The sequence below is a fragment of the Camelus ferus genome, chromosome 10, assembly GCF_009834535.1.
Source record: "Camelus ferus isolate YT-003-E chromosome 10, BCGSAC_Cfer_1.0, whole genome shotgun sequence".
Lineage (NCBI taxonomy): Eukaryota > Metazoa > Chordata > Mammalia > Artiodactyla > Camelidae > Camelus > Camelus ferus.
The window spans coordinates 22,143,069-22,168,151 of NC_045705.1; the positions used below are offsets into that span (position 1 = coordinate 22,143,069).

General features: G+C 44.4%; 1 protein-coding gene across 2 annotated transcripts in view; it reads right to left on the reverse strand.

The window, feature by feature from the left end:
- PAMR1 (peptidase domain containing associated with muscle regeneration 1) overlaps positions 1 to 25,083 on the reverse strand; it is a 148,114-nt gene that overhangs the window by 34,839 nt on the left and 88,192 nt on the right. For both annotated transcript variants that reach the window (XM_032488462.1, XM_006195038.3), the window contains 2 exons: positions 15,011 to 15,187; positions 8,139 to 8,267 (listed from right to left, as the gene is read on the reverse strand). In XM_032488462.1, coding sequence (XP_032344353.1) covers positions 8,139 to 8,267; positions 15,011 to 15,187 — 306 coding nt within the window. The remainder of the gene's footprint in view (positions 1 to 8,138; positions 8,268 to 15,010; positions 15,188 to 25,083) is intronic.

The window sequence follows — 25,083 nt, forward strand, 5'->3', positions numbered from 1 at the left end:
ATTAAATGTTATCATATCTTCTAATGTTAAGTTAAGCAGAGGTGTGTAAGATGCATCCTAGTTTTACAAGAGTTTATAGAACAAAAATTATCTGGGTCATGTAAATAAATGGTATTTTCTACCAGAGTTGGCAAACTATGATCCATGGGGCCAAATACGGTGGCGTATGGCCTGTTTTTATAAATAAAGTTTTATTGGCACAGAGCCACACCCATTTCAATGCATTGTCTAAGGCTGCTTTCCAGCTATAAATGCAGAGTTGAGTAGTTGCAAAAAGAGACAGCAGAATCCACAAAAATGAAAATATTTACCATCTGCCCCTTTACAGAAGAAGTTTATCTAACCCTGTTCTGCAGAGAACCTAGCCTGACCTCACTAACTCTGGATGTGCAGTTAACCTCCCGATGTAAGTTCCCATTGCTCAAAAGAAAAACATCAACAGCGGAGAGTGCCTCATGACAAGATGATGGCGGTAACATTTCTATAGTGCTAGGAATACAGCTCAAACTCTGCTTTTGATAAGCTTTGAGGTCTGAGGCTTGTGGCTTTTGTGAAAACGCCTGCCAGGTTTCACCAGTCTTCCCATCATTAAGATGTTCGCTGCTGCTGCATGGTCCCATCAGTGGGAAGCACCTTCCACCACTTCCCACGCGGGGCTCTTGTCTGGGCCCCGCCTCCATCGTCTCCCTCTGCAATCCCAGCCTCCTCGCATCCATCCCTGTCTCCCAACTTTCCATGCTCCACATAGCAGCCCAAGCCCCCTTTGAAATGAATAAATTAGATCACATTACTCTCCTGATTAGACCCTCTAAAGGCTGTCCACTGCACAAGCACCTTCCTGCAACATTCACGGCCCTGCCTCGCTGACCGCCCAGACCTGCCAGTGGCTGGTCTCCACTACAAACCCGTCTGCTGCTGCTCATGCCGCTCCAGCCAAACGAACTCCTTTCTGGCCTGACTTCAGGCCTTACACCAATATTCCCTTAACCCAGAAGATTCATCTTCTTCCACATCTCCTTCCTTTGGGAATTAAACTCAATTACCACTTCCTAAAAAAGAAGTCTCCCTGAACCACCCGACTAAAATAGACCTCTGTGTTTCTATGGTCCCCGTCATTTACCCGATTCTGTCTTCTTTGTAACACATATCACTATCTGAAATTATCTAGTTCATTGGTTTACTCCCTTTGGTAGAGCTGGGACCTCTTCTGCTGGTACACCTAGAATGGAAACCGGCATATCATAGGTGTTCAATAAATAGTTGTTGAATGAATGATGGTATTGTTACAGGCCAGGGACTGGCTAAAAGACTTACACAGTCTCTGTTTAATCCTCACAAAGAACCTAGGAGAACAGCATCCATCTCCCCATTCCCCAGATGCGGAACTCTAAGGATGGGAGAAGTTAGGCGATCTCTCTATGGCCAGACGGCCAGAAAGTCCAAAGATGGAACATCACTGTTTTAACTGCAAGGCAGTGGTTACAATGTGACTTCGAAGTCCCACTGCCATTGGTTTGAGCGTCAGCTTTAGCGTCAGTGGCTGTGTGGCCTTGGGCAAGTTACTTCATCTCTCAGAACCTCAGTAAACCTGAGCCAAGTAGGACGAAAACCAGCACCTACTTCACAAGCTTTGGGAGACTTGGGTTGTGCACGGAAAACCCTTAGCAGCAACGCCAGCAAATGTTGGCTATTGCTAGTTGGTGGCAGAGCAGGGATTTGAACTAGGACCTGTCTAGTACCAGCGCTGGGACTCTGCTAATACACTGAACTATCTGAGGGGCTTCTGACCTAGCCCTCTCCCACTCCATTTTGAAGCAGCAGGATTTTTCCACCCTCCCCAAAAAAGAAATATTGAATCTTCGCTTCTTCTCAAACTTTTTGAAACATGCATCCCTTCTTCCTGCACACCTCACACTCCCCATCACCCCCATTGGCCCATCTGCCGCCCAGCTGTGGAAGTGACACCCTGGGTGTGAGAGATAAAAAAAGAAATCTTCCAGCACAGCCTCCACCCCTCAGTGACTGGCAACTTCCCAGCCACAAGGTGTTAAATCCCAGCTCTGCAGCAAACCTCCTGCAGGGACCCCAAGTTAGAGCCAGCAGCAGATGATGCCTGCTGTTTCTGTTTTTTTTTTTTCCCCTGGAATCAGAGAGCAGTGTCACTGGGCCCCCCACTCAGGTCCAGGGGGAGACAGCCCCCATCCCCAGGCAGGTCTCCTTGGCAAGACCATTCCGCCTTTGGCCAGCCCCAGGGTCTCATGCAGCCTTAGGAGGGCTCACGGCCCCACCCCGACCCGGGCACCAGTCCCTGACCACTTGAGATGTGAGACCACTTGTTTCTGGGGCCCAGTGGCAGTCCTTCAGGAGCAACCGGGACTCCCAGCCACACGTGATGTCTCAGTTCTTCACGACATTTTCCTTCTCATACTGGAGGGGAGGGCAGAGTCAGCTCCAAGACGGAGGACAAGTTCCAATCAGCCAGAGACAAAGAAGCCACTTCTCAGAAATGTGCTTGAGGGGAGGGTATTAGGCACAGGGAAGAGGAGAAGGACCTCACTCCCTCCTCACATCAAGTGACTCCTTCAGCCCCCTTCCCACTGCCACCTCTACCCAGGAGTCCATGGGCCTGGGTGCAGGGCAGACTCACTGCACCCCTCTGTCTAGGCCAGAACAGTGAACACAGCTGAGTGTCCCCGCCAAGGAAGTACTGCCAGCCAACCAAGCAGGTGGTCCTGAGTCTGAAAGACCAGGATGGCAATGGCCCAGAAGACGTGCTCAGATTCCCTGACAATGTCTTGCTGCAAGGGAAGAGGGTGTGTGTGTGTTTACAGGGAAATTTGCCAGCCAAGCCAGACTGTCCCCTGGGATCTCAAATCTTGGCCTCATCTCCAACCCGGCACCCCCTTCATCCTTCCCTGTTGCTACAAACCCAGACGGGAGACAGGGCTGGAGAGACTCTGCTTCAACAGAGCTGAAAGGAAGTCTTCATTCATTTCCAAACTAGAAAGAGAGCTGGAAGGTTCCCAACAAAAATGAACACCCCAGCATCCAGACAAGTCTTGTTATATCCAGGTCGGGGGTGGGGGTAAGGAGGAAGGGGCAGGAGAGAGACACAACACACTACTGAAAAGTCGTAGGGTTTTTTTTTTCCTTTAAACTTGCCTCTTGGGCCGGGGTCGGGGAGGACTAAAGAAGGCATTCATAGAGAGGTGTCAGCATTTTCTTTCCTCCTTCCATGATGACTCAGGAGGCAGGACTCATCCACTGGTTAAGGGGCAGCCTGTGGAGCCAGACCGGGTCCTAATCTCAGTTCAGGCTTTTTCCAGCTGCATCTGACAGTGTTCACTGTTCTGCCCTAGACAGAGGATACCCTGCATCCAGACCCCAGACAAGTTCTCCAGATCTTCTAAACCAAGGTTCCCTCATTTGGGAATGAGAATAATAGCAGTAACCACCACCTGCTGTGGTTGATTTTTCATTTGCTTAAGGATTAAATGAGATAGATATTGTATGTAAAGCATTTAGCAAAGCACCTGGTACATAGAAATAATAAATGGCGTTTCTCTTGCTCTTGCTGGATCTGAGACACTATACTGGCACCAGAACCACAGGTGAGAGCCCGGGTTCTGATCCACTGCTCCAGGAGCTCCTTAGAGCCTCTTTATATCATTGGCTAAAGCCCTAAACCCTTTAGGCCCAGGAGCCCCGACAGTGATGGCAGCACAGAAGCCTGGATGAGGACATGGCATGACCTGCACCCCAGACCAGGAGCCAGAAGGAAGCCCGCACTTCCCTGTGATTTGGTTCATCCTACCCTGACCTGCTAGGCCCTCAGACAGGCACTGGTCCCCAGATAAGCACTCAAAGAGGGGACCTCCAGGGCCTCTCACGCCAAGACGTGGTTTGGTATAAAGGATGAGAGACCGGGCTCTGGGGCCTAGCTTCTGAGTTGGCATCTCAGCTCTGCCACTTAGCAAGCAGCAAGCAGGAAAGGGTCTCAAGCCCTCTGTGCCTCAGCGCTCTCACCTGAAAAACGGCTGTGATGAGGGTTACTGAGTTATACGTGGAGGGACTGAGAACAATGCCTGGTTCAAAATGCGTGCTCAGCTTTTATCAGAGGCTCAGGAATAACCAGATGCCCAGGAGTGACTGCATGGCTCACCTGTGAACTGGCCCACAATCCCAGCCACTCTGATACTTGAAAATGGTTGTTCATTTAATTGTTTGTCTCCCCCGTGACACAGTTTTGTGAGAGGTTCTCAAACTGGGAAGTTGAGCTCTTAAGTGGAATCATTCTGCTGGTCTTCAGAGTGGAGTTTATTTAACTTGGCCTTCAGACCGAGTTCCTCAGCCACCACAAGAGACGTATATGAGAGGACCTGAGAGCTACCCAGGTGCCCCACTTCTAGGTAGCCCTGAAGTGATGCCAACCTCTCAGGCTCTGAAGGATCTAGCGGAGGTTAGAAGGTTAGGAAAGCAACATAGATGAGAGAGGATTTGTGGGGAGAGATTATAGGCCCTTGATACAGTTTATTTTCTTAGCCATATTATAGATAGAGGCAAAGGAGCACAGGAACTTGCCATCAGCCATGATCAAAAATGTCAAACTTTTCAGTTTAAGGAGCTCTGAAAGGAAGCCTTGTTTTTCACTTTAGATATTAGCGCCTCTCAAAGCCAGCACCAAATCACAGTTCCTAAATACAATTCCCCACAAAGGAACCAGGATTTGTGGAGAAATGGCTGGTTCCAGGACCTGTACATAAACAATCAAGGTGAACTTGAAACATTTCTGGGGGCCAAGAAGCAAGGGAGTGCTCAGAGAATGCAGTAACGCCGGCCTAAAGGGTCTTCGGTGGCCAATTCTGGGACAATTTGAGTATCAAAAAAATGATGATAGCATTATGAAACATGGGGGAAAAAGTGAAAATTCATGAGTCCATACTGCAGAAAAAGAGAAAGTCAAATGTGGGGAAACGATAATGATGGGTAAATCCAGGTAAAGGATGAATGTTGCATTCTTTCAACTCTGTGTATTTAAATTTTTTCCAAATGAAAAATGGAGAAGGAATCAGCTCCTTGGCCTGGATATTCTGAGATTACTAAAGCAAACTTTCCTGGCCAGGAAGAAGTGAGGAAAGTTCTCTTCGAGGCTCAGTGATCTCCGGCCCTTCTCCAATTCTTTTGGTTAATACAACTTGTCAACAGTTATGAATGAATCAATCACATAGTGGATTTTAAGACTGTGCTGAGTTAGGTTAGTACCACTGGTGACAAGCACTGTCAAGGACAGTGAGCAAATAAAGGTGTTACCACATCTGCTCAGTACCAAAAGCTCTATAACACAAATATAAGAGAGTTTGATCCTTTCTGGCATTTGCCTGGCACTCCTCTTTCCTTCTAAGGTTCTATACAGCACTCGGGCACTCAGGAAAAAATGCCAGGGCTCTACAATGGTTCTCAGCAGGAAGCCCTCCTCCTCCAGAATTAAATAGTCTGAAAGGATCACTTGGGTGCCATCTACTGGGCAAATGCTTGCACTGCCACGTGGCTCCATCACTGTGCCCCACCATGAACAGGCCATCCGTGTGTTTAGCAGCCCCTTAGTAGAGGCAGGCAGCATCCTGCCCGGCATTAGGCAGGCATTCAACATATACCGAAGTGAATACTTCCTCCTATGAATTTCCTTCACATTTATTTAGCCAGTATGAGCTAGGGAAGATAAGAATCTAATAACATCATATTGATGTCTTCTTATGGTCAAGCCCTGCTTCCATGGATGGGCTGTTTTCCCTGGTGACCAGCCCAGTGATCCATAGGAAATGCTCTCTCTGTGTATGTGGCTGTGATCAGATCACATACATTGTGTGGAACGAGGCTTTCAGAACAAGCATCACAGAACTGAGTCAACACAGAATGAGACAGGAGTATGAGCATTACTTTGTTTCATAGCACTGACCACACTCCAGGTTTTTTTTTGGGGGGGGGGGTCTCTCCTCTCTAAATTGCAAGCTCCAAGATGGCAGTGACTACATCTGACTTGCTCATCATTACACCTAGAAGCACCCATTCAAGAAATATTTTTTGAATGGGGGCATACGTGCTCTGCTCTGCCTGCCTGCTAGTGATGGTGGTGTTGGGTTGCCCTGAGCCAGTTCTGCTGTCCTTGAGAAAGCTTTGATCCTACACATGGACACCATCACTCACCCAACCAGTCGGACCCCATACACAGTCAACTCTTACACTGAGACTAAACCCAAGACCCAACCAACAGGTGCTATTTGGAAAGACACACCTACAGGATTTCTTTGGGCAACTGCAGTCCTTCCGTATTGTTAGTCTTTGCTTTATTGACCTCCTGCATACAAATATTCTTTCCCTTCTCTGACTGTCCCCTAAACAAACCCTCTTACTCACACAGAGTGTTTAGAGTATTGTTTAAGAAATATTTGTACCCTTCCCCTTGGGATGGATTATACTCTCACAATTGACTGATCTGGGGCTTAGCCATATGACTTCCTTGGAATGAGAGTGAGTGTATTGTGAGCAGAGGCCTTAAATGTGGCTGTGTGTTTGGCTTGGCCTCTTGTGTTTCTGTTACCCACTCGGAGAAGACCACATCCCAAGCCCCTTTGGCCTGAGCCCTGAACCCTAAAGCTCAACCCAAGCCAGCCCAGCTGAAAACATCTAAGCCCCAGTCAATTCACAGACCCATGAGAGAGAAAAATACACATCTATGCTTTTGAGGTTGTTTGTTACACAGCAACAACTGATGAATATATATGAACATATTATCATCACCACTGCCCCTGACAGCTTCAACTTAGAAATTCTATTCTCTGACCACAATATTGCTTCCACCTACATGTTCCACTGCTTTATTACCACTAAGCCTTCTTTTCCATTGCATTGAGACCTCTGGTCTGTATTCTTTCTCTATGAGGTTCTTTTTGATTTCATACCCAACCCAACCTGCATCTCTGAACAATCATGTCTTGGCCAACTCTTGGATCAATCAAATGACTGATTTTATTCATCTCTGCTACCATACTGCTGGAGAGCATCACCAACCTGTCCTGGCTGCATCACCTACACAGGAGTTCCAGGTTCAACTGGGTCCTCAACCTTGCCTGGATATGCTTTAACTTACCACTAGCTGGCACATTTCCTCATTCATCACGTGGCTATATGAAAACTTTGTACTCCGAAGCCTCAGCTTCCCTTCTACTTTGCTATCATTAGAGATTTCATACCCCACTATACAGAGAAAATAGAACTGAGGAGGACTTCACCAGTGGGAGGCAGATGAGTACTGTGGCTGAGAACAAGCAGTCTGAAATCCACAGACTTAGGTATCTTCCTCACCCTTCGCCCTAGACTCTTGCATTTTGCTATAGGCTGGATCAGGCAAAGAATACCTACAATACTCTAAGAGCATTCTGACTGCTCTGATTGAAATAGGGAACGTGTGAAATAGGCTTAATGAAATAATAACAGTTTGCACGTTGCTCCAGATCCTGACTCTCAGAGAGCTGTTCACCATCAGCTTGCTGCAGAAGGAAATCTTAAACCCAGGGACAGGTTAGATTGCTACTCCACTTTCAAAGGATTATTGGAACTCAGAGGGGAACACTAATAAAGATTAAGTAATTCTTGGAGATCAAGCAGAACCCAGAAAGAATCCCTTTCCTGGGACAAGTGGCATGCTGACAATGTGATGTGGGTTCCAGGAATTTTAACTCAGGATTCAAGAAGTTTTCCAATAGAAATTCATATTTAAAATCCATTACAGACTTAGCATTTTTGAAGCCTTATTCACTGCTTGCTGACCAATGATACACACAATTGCTTCTGGAATGGGCATGAGGCACGCTGTGTGCAGAGTGCCCTGGCTTCATTTAGGAGAGAGGGGAAGATTTAAGAGCAGAGGAAAACCTCCCGTGGCCAATTCCAAACAGATGTCTACAATCCACACCCAGCAGATGGAAACACATCTTTGTTTTTTCTAGCCTTACCTAGAAAGCCCTCTGGCCATAAGCTTTCCGGAACTCAGATTCCACCAGGATAAACCTTAGTCCATGGCAAGCTGGAATTTTAAAGGAGCACGCACTGGAGATGGAGCTAGGTCAGGGGCTACTCACGCATGCAGTCTCCTCCATACCAGCCGGCGCGGCACTCTGCACAGTAGATCCCCTTCACGTAGAAGTCATCCAGGGTACCCCCCCATGAGCCGTTTCGGCAACTCTTGCAGTTTTCAAAGATGGTACAACCTGAAACATTTCCAAGCAGAAGGGTGTTAGATTAAGCACGTGCCAGCTCTGATTGCTGCAGGAGAGAGAAACCGTGTGCCTTCCCAGGACCTTGTCTCAACCAAGAGCATCTGGACCTAGAAAGGTGCTGAAGCCCTTAGAAAATAGTGCTCATTCCTAGGAAAATGCTAGAGTCATCAGAATTCTGACTGAGGAATTTAGGAGGGTGGTCTGACCATCTTCCTTGATAGTGGCTGGTATTTTAAAAGTTCTGTTTCTGGTCATAATTATGAACTTTAATGTTGAATAAATTACAATGCTATTTAAAATTAACTTTTAAAATAACAAGGTCCTATTGCATAGCACAAGGAACTAGATTCAGTACCTTGTAACAGCCTATAATGAAAAAGAATATGAAAAGAAACATATATGTATAACAATCACTATGCTGTACACCAGAAATTAACACATTATAAATCGACTATACTTCAATAAAAAATACAAATTAGAAATTAAATTTTCTATCACTGTTTTATAAAGCAAATAATACCGATGAAAAAACCTCCAAATTTAAGGCTAATTGACAGCAAATGCTTTTTATTATATTAAAACCAAATCTAAATTATGTTGTTGTTTGTACTGAAGGAAAAATCCTCTTGCTGGTTGCAAATTTTTATATTTTACAAGGATACCATATCTCATGTATCATCAGTAACCTGAAAAGTGCCATAAGATATTGAAAACATTTCGTAATAAGCTTCCAGACTGAGTTCACATTTTGGTTCTAATTCATTATTTTAAAAAAATCTGAGGGGGAGGGTATACCTCAAGTAGCAGAGCACATGCTTAGCATGCACGAGGTCCCGGATTCAATCCCCAGTACCTCCTCCAAAAACTAAATAAAGTAAAACTAACCTCCCCTGCAAATAAAATAAAATAAAATAAAAATCTACATTGAGATGATTCCCACACCACAAAATTCACTCTTTTAAAGTGTACAATTCAGTGGGTTTTAGTATATTCACAGAGGTGTGTAACCATCACCATTATTTTACTTAAGAACATTTCATCACCTCCTCCAAAAAAGACCCCATACTGGCTAGCATTCACTCCCCACTCCCCCTGTCCCCAGTCCTTGGCAACCTGTGATCTACTAGTCATTTTGTATGAATGGATTCATTCAATACCTGGCCTTTAAAAGACACAGTGTCTGGTTTTTTTTCCATTTGTGATTGATGTTTTAATGTAAAATGTGATAACCTATAGTAAAAGGTAGAACCCATCAGTATATGATATTTTTTCTCCTTATAAAAGCACTACATGTTTATTGAGGAATATTTAGAAAATTCAGATAAGCAAAAAGAATTCAGTTAAAACCACTGAAAATTCCATCACGCAGAGAAAATTATCAGTAATACTCTCCGTATGTATACAAACACATTTTTAAAAAATTAGGCTTGTACTACATACTGTACATTCTGTTTTTTATAACTTATTTTTCACTTAATAATAGACAGTAAACGTCTTTGCATTCCATTAAATATTCTTCTAGGTCACATACGTCTATAGCGAAGGTGTGCCGTTGGAAACAACCTTATGCCTAATGCTGGGCTCACCCTGGGGTTGTCAGGCTGCCCCTGACCAGCAGGCCACACTGAAGAGTGTTGAGCAGTCCCCAGTCGAGGGTTATTTTTAAAACATGATCTCCTGAGGGGTGGGGGATACTGAGACAAGGTAGAGACAATCCAATCACACTTATTAAAGTGGAGAGCTAAGTTCTGGCTCCTCCATTGTCCTGCTGTGTGTCCTTGAGCAAACTGCTTAAACTCTCTGTGCCTCAATGTCCTCATCTGTAAACCCAGGGTTGAAAACTGTACGGACCTCATAGGGTTGCTTTAAGAATTAAATCCACACATGGGAAGGGCCTGGCACACAGCAAGTATCCCCCAAATCTGAACTGTGATCATCAGTCTGCACCCCTGTACCTCCACTTGGCTTATTCAACCACAGCATACATCATGCTCCACTTTAACTGCCTATTATCTGTTTTCCTCTAACAGACTGCCGTCGGGGACTGCATCTTGTTCAACATTACATGGCCAACACTTCATACAGTATCTGGCACATGGTAAGTGTTCAGTAAATATTATTATTTGAGTGAGTGAATAAATGGATGGTTGGATGGATGGATGAGTTGCTAATCCAGGCTTCTGAATTGATGGAGATAACCAGCATTTCCTTGAGCTGACAGCGTACTTTTTTGCTTTTGGCTACAATTATGTTTTCATTGGCGCACCGTGTATATATGCAGTGTGTGGATGTGTGATTTCTGCGGGAGACAGACTTGTAGCTCTTTGTACCCCGCTCTGACTTTGCTTCCTCCCACCAGAGAAGAAGAATTGCTAATATGATTCATCAAATTTCGTCTCGCCCATAACTGGGTCCCAGTGGGGCCACTGTGTATTTTTTTTTCACATTATTTTAAATTTTTTTAATTTTTAAAATTTTGTTATTTTAAAATTTGAGGGGGAGTAATTAGGTTTTTATTTATTTCTTTATTTTAATGGAGGTGCTGGGGATTGAACCCAGGACCCTGTGTATCCTAAGCACTCACTCTACCACTGAGCTATACCCTCCCCCCCGCCACTGTGTCTTTGAAAGGCCGTCTTCACCCATGTGCCACATTCCCCTCTGATTCCCTATCCCCTGTGCCACTGAGGAGGCAAACGGACTCAGAGTCTGCCCTCAGCGACCCTACCAACTCTCTTTGCACAGTAACATCTGGGCCATTCAATGCAAACCGCAAAAACCAGCCTGGTGACTGAGATGAACAAGACTGTGTTACAAAGACACTAAGTAGCTCAGAGAATTGCCAGAAGGGCTAGAGGACCAAGGTCAGAGCTACACAGCCTAATAAACATGCTAAAACACCCAGCAGACTTGCTCCAGTGAGGGCCCCCGTGCCGCTGGCCGCTGCTGCAAGTCACCATTGCCTTTCCCACCACCGTGCCCTCGTGCAATTACACTGATCCTCGTGCAATTACTGCCGTCAGAAGAGAAAGGACAGCTGTCTATCACAATGATAGGCATGACAGACATTCTAAAACCATGCTGAGATCCCATTTCTTACCTCTGAGATAGGCACAATTCCCAAATGACACATTCTGTTGCAAGACTTTGGGAAAACGGTACACTCAGACATGGCTGCTGTGAACACCAAACGCTTGGAGGAGAATTTGGCAGAGCCACAAAATGACATATGGCCCTTCCTTTGACTCAGTGATCCTTCTTCCAGGAATCTACCCCAAAGATACGCCACAAACATACTAGCTGATGTATGCCTGAGGCTGTTCACTGTAGTAGTATTTATAGCAGCCAAAAGCTAGAAATCACCCAAACACTCATAAACTATGGTCATCCATGCAACGTAGTTATATGCAAGTGTAAAAAGAAATGGGAAAAAAGAGGTTTCATACTGTCGGTGAGTGAGCTCCAGCATCTATTGGTAAGAGAAAAAGCAAGGTAGTTAGCAGTGTTTATGGCATGTCATCTTCTGTGCAAGTGGGGGAAAGATACAAAAATGCATACACGTATTTGCAGGTACAGTCAAATATAGAAAAGAGATGGAAACAATAACCCTACCTACTTATCAAATAGGTGGCATAACACCACAGACAACAGAAGAACATCAGTTGGCTTTAAAACATAGTTTTTTGACTATACTACATACTTAGATATATTCTAAGGTGAATAATAGCCACAATCATCGGTAGTCTTATGGACACCAATGGTGCCATTGTTATTTTGTACAATTGTATTATCTTATAGATAAAGCAAGTAAGTACTTAGGTTAATATCATTAGGAAACAGGACATAAATACAAACATAAAATCAAGGACAAGGTTAATTGACAACCTTGGAATATTACATTTGAACTTGAGTATAAACTCATTAAAAATGCATATGTCCTAGCGCCGTCCACTTAAACAAACAAACGAATAAAACCTTGTAACAATGACAGTCCAATAGCAAGGAACATCTCAGGTGCCCAGATCGTGGTCTCAGACCAGAGTTCCTTGGAGAGATGGCTGATTCCAGATCTGGGGCAGAAAATATACAGGAAGAGTCCGAAATCTCTTGTCCTGTGAAAAATCAAGAAGTCTTCAGTCACTAGTGTGTTCATGTCAGAAGAACATAGAAGGACATAAAAGAGCTCCCAGGGTTTTCAGACAGGAGGTGTGTGTTAAAATGAATAATGAATGAAATGGGTTAAACCATATAAATAAGTAAAAATGGCTGAGTTCAAAATAACACTCTCAGTCAGAGAGAAACCTCTTCGATCATCATCAGGGATGGCTAGAACATCAATTCACTATTTTGAAAATCAGGTGTTTTTTTTTTTAAAAGAGCCTTCTTCTAGGCTTTCCTTTCAAGGCAACCACGTGGTTAATCTGGGACAGATCTTCATTTAGCCTGGAAGATTATTCCTAGCATCAGTCAAGGTGGCGATGCTGGGTGCCTCCTGTATGATGTAACAAGATGTTGGGTACAGATGCGGAGATGGCGATGGCTTTCTGTATGATGCAATAGGAAGCACACAGCACTGCCTAGGAAGGTCTCTTAATTATCACATGAGCCCATGTCATCTCATAAAACTAAAGCCCCATTCTCACAACAACAGTAACCACTAGGCTTTAGAAAATATTGAAAATCTTTCAAAGACTGTAATACCCCTGCCAAGGACCCCTAGTGAGGAGATCCTGGCTTGGCTCTTAAACTTTCCTTAGAAAATTTGGAGGCATTGCTCAACTATTTCCCTGTACATGACACTCACCATCAGGGAATTAGAACAGTGGGTTTCTTTTCTGGATCAAATGTGCAAGGTTATCCTGACATCACTCCTACTTTAAAGCTCAGCATGACTCTCTTCCTAGAAGGAAGATGGTTTAGAAGTATCACTTGTATACATGAGCCCTGTTTTTTTTCCTCTTCTGAAGCTTTCCTCAAAAGAAAGTTCCTGGTAGTAATGGGCACCGTTTTCTCTGTTTGTAAAAGAAGGCAGAAATGAGAGAAGTTTCCAAAGTACAATTTTGACATTCTTTTAGTCTTCAGTCGAAGGAAAGTGTATTTAAAATTCTTTATGTCCTCCTTTTGATCAAGCCTAGAAGGGAAAAGGTAAGATTCCTCCAGGAAAAAAGTCAGATTTACAAGGCAGCAGATGTGAACGCACCAAGAAAACATCCAACGAGTTGCTAATCACATTGTAAACATCTTAAGTGTGAAGCCCAGTGTCTACACTGCCTCCAGGCAGACAGGCACTTCAGTGAAGAAAGACAGTCCCTGTCCCCTCCATGGTGGGAGCCAGGGAAGCGGTGGTTTGGGAGAAGGAATGGGCACCATGACCTGGGAGGGTCGCTCTCACCCTAGGATGCTCTCATTTGACTGGGACCACCTCCCAGATGTCCAACTCAGGGACAGAGCACCATCCTTGACTTCTGCTCTTCCCTTCCCTTCCCCATCCAACAGTTCCAAGTGGCTGTCAACCCCACTCTCTTCAACCTCTCTCACATCCCTCCCGCTTCCCTCCATCCACAGAGCTTCTGTTCATCAAGGTCTCCATTACTCCTCCCCTGCCTCCAGTCATGTCCTTCCTCCGATCCTTTCTCCATACTGCAGTTAGAGAGAGAAATGGCTTTCACTTCTTCATTAAAAGATCTCCAACGTTACTAAAATATCTTCAGGATATACCTAAATGCCATAGCACAGCCTGCAAAGCCCTTCAGGGCCTCTCCCCTGTTCTTTCCTTCAGATTACTCTCTCTTAATCTTTTGTCTGTCTATCTCCTTCCATATTTCTCCTCTCTCTCTCTCTCTCTCTCTTCTCCACCCCCCTCTCCTTCTCTCTTCTCCACCCCCTCTCTCCTTCTTTCTCTCTCTCTCTCACACACACACACCCCAGCCACACTGAGCTACTTGAAATTCCCTAAACTCCATGCTTTCTCTCACCGCAGGGCCTTAGCACATGCTATTCTCTCTGGCCAGACCTCTCTACTAGATTGCCTTCATGCTTCTCAGTTTGCTGCTTCCATCTTCAGCGTACATATCACCTCCTCTAATAAGTCGCCGACCTGCATCCCAATCCATGCTCCTGTGGCACCCGTGTTTCTCTATCACAGCACCTACCATGCTGCATTACCTGTGGCCACCTGTTTACTCTTCCTTCTCCCCCACCAGCCTACAAGCTCTGAGAATTCCAGAAATGTGTCTTAGTTAAAATCATCATAGTCCTAGTACCTGCCACAGTATATAGGAGGTGCTCAGTCTGTTTAAATGAATGCGTAGATGAAGCCACAGCTTTATAAGCTTAATGTTGAAAAGGGTATTAACTCCTCCAGCTCCTTTGCCTAGAGGTAGAGTGGGTTGAACTATGCTACTTTTTAATTTTTATTATTTCTTATTGAAATATTGTTGATTTACAATGTTGTGCTAGCCTCTGGTGTACAGCATGGTGATTCAGTCATATGCACACACATATATAAATTCTTTTTCATATTCTTTTTCATTGTAGGTTACTACAAGATATTGAATATAGTGCTATATAGTAGGACCTCATTTATTTTTTAAAAAATTTTAGTGAATTATGCTGCTTTTCATCATCATGGCATCACAGCCTCCTGATGCCTGCCTGTTGGAAGTGTTCAGCCTGCTCCTGTTGGTGACCTCAGAAAACATGAAGGCAATCTGAGGTCTCCAGTGCACACTCACCCGGGTGAATCAGGCATGAGTCACACTCATTCTCCTCGTTCCTGCAGCAAGGGATGGTGTACCCCACCACTTCCTTCTTTCCAGGGCAGACGCATTCGATCTGATCGTATTCACAACACTCCCGACACATGATATTCCACTCGGCTCCGGGGCAGGCTTCATTAATGACTGTGTACTCTGAAATAGAAACCAGCAGGTGAGGATGGAGGGCCTGGCAGCAACAGGTAAGACTCATGGGTACTCTACTGCGAAGGAGCAACCTTGTCCTACAAATGTGTCGCCCTGCCTGAATGATGGAGGAGACTCCATGGATTTGTTCCAGGCTGATGTCTCCAAAGTGGGGTGGCCTACCTAAAAGGATGTTCAAAACTATCCACCGGGACACAGATGAAATTTGTTAGAACTGCCATTCATTTTTATCTTTTAATCAAAAAGAAAATGAAAGAAAGAAAAGAAATCATGTTTTATCAACAAATAACCTAAGCAGGTTGACACATATACACATAAATAATTTATAAACAAGCACACATCTCTTGAGCTCATTTCTATTTTATCAGGTCACTGTTTACAGTTGCACAGGTTGTGCACTGCCTAACTCCAGAAGAAACCATTCAACCACACAACTGTACAACGCAGCCCAGGCACTTGGGCCATCAAAAAATTCGGTGAACACTCTCTAGACTAGGTCATTTAAGTACAAGGTTGCCTGCCAAGTAGAGACCATGTCATTTCCCCCAAACTTGGCTACTTGATTTTGCAGCACCCCACTTTTTTATGGTATCTTCAAAGTTAAAACCAACAGAAGAGACAAAAAGTATCTTAATTAGTATGTTTGGGAGAATTTCAATGTTTTATAAGAGTGAGCTCATTGGCAGAACTTCATTCAATCCTCAAATACAACTGAGTGTTCTTTCCCATGAGAAAAAAGTATTCCTTTCTGGCTAGAATGTCTTTTTTTTCTTTTTTAAAAATACACCTTAGGTAAATGAAAAAGAAAAACCATCTGGCAAAATCTGTAAGAGGAGTCAGTCAGAGGCTGCCCAGAGGAATCCAGGCTAAGAAACAGACCTAGCTTTGATTTGTTCTTCTTAATTCCCCAACCTTCTATTTCTAAAACATTTGCACAAAGATGACGATTGAAGCAGAAATAGGTCAGCTATCTGAGGGAGAAAGTGAATCTGGCTTCCCTGTGAAGCCCTCCCCCAAAACCCACGGCAGGGACCCCCCAACATGCTTTATAGGCCTTTATAAGTCAACCCTAGCATCTGTGGTGGTTTCTACCCTCCTGAATTTCATACCTTAGTTTTCTGTTTTCCTCCCCTAAATTTAGGAGTCTGACATAGGGCTGATCATTCTTAATTTGCCACAGATATTAGGGTTGGTTTATCATCAAATAAAATGAGTATATTTGATTCAACTCAGAAGCCAGCTGAAAGGACCAGGGAAGATAATGTAGATAAAAGCTTAACACGGTGCCCAGTATGTAATAAACATTTAATAACCAGTAGGTTAAAAAGAACACTCTAACCATCCCTGTCTCTCAAGGCTCCGATTTTTTTTATGTATTGCATATCAACTTCTTACATAACATGTTTATGTTGCTTCCCGCTGCATTTAGAGCAAACCCTACCTGCTCCTCCATGGCCCACAAGGCCTTTGAGAGCTGCTCCCACCTTGGGACCTGCAACCTTTTCTTGGCCACTGTCTCCCACCTTCTATTTCTCAAAACCACCAAGGTCCTGCTAGGCCTAGGGCCTTTGTATTGTCTTTTCCCATGGCCTCTGCCTCCTTGGTGTCAGTGATACTGTTCAGAGCAGTCCTCAGTGACTTTCTCATCTGAAGGACGTAGCCCATGCACTCTGTGCTAACCCCAGTCACAGCATCCCACTGGTTTCCTCTATGGTCCCGACCAGCATTTATAGTCACTTTCTATGTTTCTATTTACTTGCATACCATCTGTCTCCCTTACATGATCATAAGCTAGTAGGAACCACACCTCACTTGCTCACTGCCGCTAGGGAGGGCCCTAGCGGGTGAGAGGCACTTGATAAATACTTGTTGAATGAACCAGCCTTAACTCTAGGGCTACCCACCCTTCGGTAGTCAAATATTTCCATCCAGTAGGTCCAGCTTGGTGCCATCACCCAAGGGAGCTGGCTCCGCCCTACAATTTGCTGATAGTACAGAACTGGGGCACCTTCCCTCCCATGTGAAGTGTCTAGAACAGTCAGGTTCAGGTTACCTAACTTGGGCCCAGTTTCTTTGGCACCAGGCACATGATTTCTCCACTCTCCCAACTCTTAATAAGCCTGTGGGGTGTGGCCCATGTCTTACCCTCTGTTCACCCTGGGGCAAGCACTCTATCCTTCTAGGTTTTCTAAGAATTTGCAAATACTGATGACTCCTGAGGGACACTGACAGAATAACGCTTGTTTGCAAGTTTTACAAGCCTTTGTACTTAAATGTGGAAGGCCAGGTAAGATCTGCTCTACTCCCGTAGAGGGTAATGCCTGTTTTCCCTAAACAGCAGGCTTGCCCACCTCTGGCCCAGCCCTGGAATACTGTCAGCCGTCCTTCACTCAGAAATTAATTCCCTAAAATGCCTTCACTGGCACTTCCCTTTATTTCAATGAGCAAGCCCACCTCTGCCCTCCCTAAGGCATTATATTCATTGCACAGGTAAGGTCCAGAGTATCGTTACATCTTAGCCTAAGGGAATGATCCCAGGGAAGCCCATTTCTATACTGTCTGCCAAGTCAGCCAGCTGGCTCCTTTCCAAGGACTCTGTGTGGCGGGCAGCAAAATGGCCCCAAAGTTGTCCGTCGCCTAACCTCTGGGACCTGTGAAAATGTTACCTTTCATGACAAAAGGGATTTTTGCAGATATGACTCATTTAAGGATCTTGAAATAGGAAGAGAATGCTGGATTGTCCAGGTAGGCCCAATGTAATCCCAAGATCCTTACAGGAGGGAGGCAGGAGGGTCAGAGTCAGAAGCGGAGGTGTGCTGACAGAAGCACTGGGCAGACTGGAGTGACATGCTTTCAAGACGGAAGAAGGGACCACGACCCAAAGAATGCAGGAAGCCTCTAGAAAGTGGCAAGGAAACAGATCCTCCCCCAGAGCATCCCGAAGGAACACAGGCCTGCCATCACCTTGACTTCGGCCTCCTAAGACTCATTTCAGACTTCTGATCTCCAGAATTATACGAAAACACACTTGTGCTGTACTAACTCATTAAGCCTGTGATAACATGCTACAGCATGCACAGGGAACTAACCCACTGCAACTTCTCAAAAAAAAGGTAAACCCAAAGATGGTCATTTAACCACTTCGGTCCTCAGTTTCCCCACTGAGCACAGTGCCAAGAGTGTGGGTGACTGGATGAACTCACTCTTTCATTCCACAAGTATTTACCGAGTGTTCACTGCATCCCAGGTAGGAGGCTGGATGCTGGTATACAATGGAGAGAAAAACAGACACCATCTCCAGCCCCCTGAAACAGTCCGTAGACATTGGATAAAGGAAACCACAAACACACAGTCACTGTGATGAGGAAAATGCAGGATGCTATGAGAACACATGGATGGTCATGAAGGGACACTAGCAGCAAATCTACAGGACTCACAGGGTTAACGGAGTTTAAATAAAATCACAAATATGAATGTATCTATTTGCCAAGATAAGACCACTTTCCAGGAATACAGAAGTCATGGAGGAGGGGAGGGTTTTAATGATTTTGTTGATTCAGCCCCTCTGGTCTAGTAAATCCGCCACTCTTCTTTCTCCCCCAGCTTGAACAGAAAAAGGAAAGTGCCCCCCAAATATACATGTATGAAATAAATAGGTGAGTGAAAAATTCTATGAGTAATACTTAAGTTGAGCAGCTGAAGAGATCTGACAAGACAATAAGCAGACAAGAGCAATCTCCTGGATTTTTCTTTTTCCATTTATCAGAATTACATTTACAAAGGGCACGTTGGTCATCTGGCTTTAGCTGTACAAATTTCAGGGAATTTCAACATGATGCTAAAGGCCAGTTCCAGAAGCCAGGATTTAGAGAAATGCCAACAGCGATAGGAGCTACTGCACGTTCTCTTAGCCGTATGCCACAGCGCTTTAACATTTGTTTAGCTAAAGTGCTTTGATACTGTTTACGCAATTTCATTTTCAAACTGACCCAGTGAGGTAGGGAATACATTTTCTTTTAAGTTCAAATGAGCTAGTCCAATCGCCTCACTTTATCAGTGAGGAAAAGGGCTAAGTAGAGATGAAACAGAGAGAAATGCCAAAGAAGTTTGTTTTCTTTTCTGGGAATTCTGAGGGGAAAGGGAGGCCCACAGAACTCCAGGTTTAGGAAGGAGGGGAACTCTGCTTCTTAAGGGGAAAGAGACCAGGACGACCTCCAGCTCCATCAGCTGCTGCAGCAGAGCAAGCGTTACCTTGCCCTCCACGTTTAAGAGCAAAGCTTATAAAACTGCAAATGAGTTTTATCCTGTCTGTGCTTCCCAGGAAATAAGCACAAATAATGCACCAAGAACTCACAGAGCACCGCCCTGGGACCAACCAAGGCACCCGAAAGTCAAGCACATGCCCATAATCACATAGCAAAACTGAACTTACAGAGTTCTGGGTACCATATATATTCATTCACCTCTAACTGTTCCATTGGATAAAATATTTCTTTTTTGTTTTTAATAAAACACTCCACATTTTAATATAAAAGAGTCCTTGTGAAAGCTTCAAAAAATAAAATCATACATAAAGGAATAAAAAGTATTCAGAAATAACCTTAATATTCTATTGTCTATCTTTCAATTGTCTTCTTTCAGTGGACATAGCCACACATAGAAACTGAAAGATGGATACACAATCTTTTTACCTCTCAAAACTGGTAACCTATTATTATTATTTTATTTATTTATTTTTTAGAAACTACTTTCTTTCTTTAGTTTGATCATGGACATTTTCTCTTGACCTTGAGTCATCTTCAGAAGTGACCTTAAATTGTTGCATAATTATCCTGTGTCTGCAAGTGCTCCTCTTTCCTCTTTTTTAAATCAGGGTAAATAAACATCAAGAGAGTCGCAAAGTACTTTAGTAACATACGCTTTGCCCAAGCAGCCATCCTGGTATCTCCTAGCCAGAGTGGAGAGTCCGGCTCTATTGGTCCAGTTCTGGTTTTTCCAGATTTCACAAAGGAAAATGTAAGACATATAGCCTCTCAGTCCCGTTTTATCCATGCAAATACCAAGGCAATGAAACCAATGCTGACCAACTGGCACCGGTTTGGCTTTCACAGACGTGGTGAACAGAGGAACGAATGAGTGAAAGAAAGTTGGCTGTCGTCATGGCCATCGGCTCCATGTTGCACAGCCCCTCATCAGCCCGACAGCTTGCTTTAAGGCCCTCCAGCACTGATGCATCTCTTCTGCTAACAAGATGGACGACTCTTACTCCCTCCAACAGCAAGGGCTTAACTCCGCAGAATGGTGGGCAGAGCAACGGTGTCGCCTTAGCATCGTCTCCGAGTGCCACCTTTTCAACACTGGGTTTTAAGGAAATATGTTGATATGATGGCTGTTGAGGTCAGTCTGAAAAAAAGCCAGCAAATCCTTGATGAAAACATGAGTCAGCCTGTTCCATGTATGAGGGAAACATCAGTTGTCACCAAAGGCTCAGGCTGAGACCACCCCGGAAGGTGGCAAGGAAAGGTGTTTGATCGTGTGCCAGCTCCTCCTTGATGTTAGAACTGACTTTACATCCACCTAAAACCCCACAGCCCTCCCATCTAACCACAGTTAATGAAAATTTCTACTGAGTGCTTTACTGTCCTGCATTTTATAAGCCTTCTAAGACCAGAGGGAGAGGAGATAAAAAAAGACACAGGACTCAGAGATCTACAACTAGGCAGCTTGGGCTCCTTCTCATCACCACTCACTCCCCGCCTCCTCCTGTGCTATCTGAACTCTCCATATGGGTGTCTAACTGACACACAACATTCCTAACCACCTGCGGGGCTGGCCACCCACTGCATCGGGCTGATGACAGATGCAGGCGAATCCCAGGCAGCAGTGCTGTGAGTCAGGGGTGATGGAATGATTACTGGGGACCTTGGACTCAATATCTCCTCCTGAGCCTTTGAGAACCATCCAATCACCAAGTGACCTGAGTCCCAGCTTGGCTGGATTCCCAACTTCAGTGACCTCAGACTTCCCTTTCTCACAGCTCCTCTTGTTAACAAGGTGATGATAGCTGGAAAGTCAAAGACTTCATCACCCCCACTTGGTATCAGGAGTGATAAAACTTTCAATGCATTCCCTAGAAATCTAGTTGTAGGCACTAGTACATTGGGAGGAGTAGAGAAGCAAATATCAGTTTGGTACATCCTTTCCATCTTCATTCTTTATTAAACACACTCACACTGTTCCACACTTGCTGGTCATTTATTCTCCTCTCTCCCTGGGTCCCAGCCCCTACAGGAATGGATCTGAACCTCTGAAACATACTGGCTCATTGAATTCTCACAACTAGCCTTCAAAGTAAGTATCATTTCCTTCATTTAACAGACGAGAAAACTGAGGAACAGAGGGCGTAAATAAATTGCCCCGGGGGGACAGCTTTCAGGTGAAAGAAGAAAAATCAGTAGTCTTCTTCCTTCCAACATAATATTTTGATTCTAGAGAGTTTGCACCTCTGACTTTACAGATTAAGAAGGCAGCACTGGCGAAGTGGACACACTTGGGAGTCAAACCACTCAAATTTTAATCCTGAGTCTGTCCCTCTTTTATGCTTCTGGACAATCACAGATAAGACACCTTGCTGTGCCATTTCCCCTAAACCTCAGAGAATGGATGTAGATTGATGGGGTTGTTAATGCCACTGCAGTTAAAGAAGCAATGAGCATAACGGGCTTTGGAAGAAAAACTGCATGTTTGTCGAGACATTACCATTATTCTCTGTAGAATAAAAAACCATCACGTGTGTGGTACAGGTGGCTACAGGAGCAAAGGAAGTGGTAATAACGTCTCCTCCAGAGGCCCCCACATACACGGCATTTTCAAGCAGTCTGTTCTTGTTTATATCATGGCATTCTGGGCTCCTCCCCTCGCTTCCAGACTTCCTAGTCTCCTTTTTCTAAAACTCCCTCTTTGGATACCTATTGAAATAGGACATACCTCACCTCCTGCTGCTTCTCTTCTAGAAATAGAAATTCTACATCTACAGCCAAAAGGAACAAAACGCAAACTCTAGCATCCTGTGAGAGCTCCCAGTTGCCATTATGCCCAACAACTGTGGTGCTAGAAATCCTTGAAGGACAGCTGCTTCTGGGTTATTTCAAACACTGGAATATGAACAGAATAGATCTTATCTTTTTAATTTGCACTGGCTACTAAAAATGATTTAATAATACATCTAAAAGTACTTGGCAATAGAACTGAGCAAATACTATATCAAGCAAAGCATTAAAATATCTAAGTGAAAAACAATAAAACTTAAGCTATACCTTAAATATCCAACCTGGATTCCTCCAGACCAAAGAGTTCTACTAACTCTCCCATCTGCTCTCCAAGCTTCCACACTTTCAAAACCTTCTTTCTGAGTCAGAGTATGTCAGGGCTACATGCGGGTCTTGGTCAACCATATGCCAAAAGCTTCCAGAGTCAGTGTTACTGTCTTCACATTCAGGTTTACTGATGTCAGGCAGAAGCCAGATTTTCCTTCTGCCAAAGGCAGATGGCCAAGAGCAGATGTCAAGTGGATGGAGGCTGTTGCGTTTATAATGGTATGTCCTATAGTTCAATAAGCCCTAAGCTGGCAGTAGCTTCAAGCAGGCTAGCCCTCATTATAGTTACCTCCCCCAGCTCTGCAAGCTAGAACAAGATGAAGAGGAACTTCTTTTTGCCTGAGGATTCTTGGCTGGCTCTACCCTTGAATCACAACAGGTGGTCATGAGCAACATCTCGTGTTTGGGAGACAACATCATTGGCCCAGAATCACCTACTCTGCAAGCTACCATCCCCTCAAACCCTTGCAAGAGTCTACCATCAGCCAGATTTCAAACATGGAGAAACTAAGGCACAGCGTGTGGAAGGCATTTTACCCTAAGTTTGGAAGGCAGATGCATGATAAAAGCAAACGGAGAAAGCAAGTCTCAGGAAATAAATGTATGGTGAACCTTTAGGAATTTTTTTTCTGACACAGAGTCACAGATGACTAGGCTAGGACTGTGGACCAAGGTGAAGGGGGCTTCAAGAGGACCACGTAACTTCCATCCTACTATAGATGGAACACCCACTATGTCGCCTTCTTAACCCCTTGTGTATAGTGTGCTAGTGGGAAAAATAGCATAAAGGAGAGGAGAAGATGACTTTAATTTCCTGGGTACTCCCTTTTTGCAAAGAATTATACTATTTTAAACAGATTATCTCATTTCACACCTGCCATAAACCATAATAAAGACACTATTATCCTCAGTGTACATGTTGGAAGGTGGTAAGACCACATTAAAGAGGTTAAGTAACTTGCCAAGAAAACCAGACATAAATGATGGAATCAGGATTCAAACCTTGGCCCATATTTTAAACCATAATACTCTACACCCGATGTTTATACACATTCATACATACACACACACATCAATATCCACATTTATTCTTCTGTGTACACGTGTATTCAAACTTGAACACATCCATACTAAGACATCAATATAAGAAATGAAAACCATAAGTGTGGCAAGCAAGGGCTAAATCTTTGCTGAGAAGGTTATGGGGTACTCAAGTCTACTTAGGCAGGGAGCCCTTAAAAGGAACAGCTGGTTTTATCCCTCACCCATTGCCACTGTAGTCATCCAATCCGAAACAAGTCTGGGCAGAGAGGAGGCAGGCAACGCGAGGGCCAAGGGAGAAGCTGTGTTGCATGACAACAAGCACAATATTTAGGAAAGGCAGGAATAAAGCAGTTCCCAGAAACAGCAAACAAGGGGTTGATGAACAGCTCACACTCACACACCGTCTCCATGGGATACAGCCCCAGTGTAAACAGCCCAGACCACTTCTGGGTTGTGCAAATCAGTCATGGTGGCTGGGCTATACCAGAACTGGCATACTGGAGGGTAAATAAGAAAAGATTGAAGACAAATCTGTATGTGTGTTAGAGGAGGAGAGGTTAACTGGTAATGAACAGACCTCGGACTCAGTGCCCCCAGGGATTAGAAATAACTTAAGAAAAAGGACTTGTCTTATTCTTCTTGGTGTCTCCAGCACCTAGGATCATGCCTGGTACATGGTAGGTGCTTGATAAAGTCTGCTGCGTAAATACACGAACGTGGACATGTGAGATGTGGGATTCCCATGATAAGGTTATTTGTGACCAAGACTGATGTTGGAAATGCCTCTTGCTGTGACCTTTTGAAGTCTCTGTTTTTGAGTATGGGAGAGCCGTTGCGTCTGCTACTGCTGAATATTTTTTGCTTTTTGTTTATTGCAGTTTGTATCTCATTTCCATAAAGGCTTGGGATGCTCACTTGCTCTGTTTTATCAGTGAGTTGGCCAGGGGAGCCAGGCTTGCACAGAGAGGAGGCTGAACGTCACTAAGAAGCAGGCAGTTGACCACCCACGGGGAGGCAGAAAGCCAGACCAAGAAGTCTGGCAATTAAGATTCTTTATACAAGCCAAGCCCTCCCTTCTGCCTGCATCCAGGTGAGCCAAGTGGTCTATTGAGAGGGAACAGGAGTAATTGCTACCAGCTAGAAGCTAAGCTCAGTCCTAGGGACACCTCAGGTGTTTACCATCACCGCTGACTTCAGAGATGGGATCCCAGGATACAGGGGATTGATTGACTGTCTTCAAAGAAATCCTATGAAGTAAACGGACATGGAACGGGATTTGAGAAACACTGACACTTTAGTTCCTCGGTGTCCTCAAATGACTTGATTTGAGGCAAACCATCCCTCCTCCACCCACTGGTTTTCCATTAAACTGGTTGGAAATTTATTTTAACCAATCATAAATTCAGCTTAGGAGGACAATTGCTGCATCTCCCCAAGAACTAAAGTTGCCTGAATGTGTTCCTC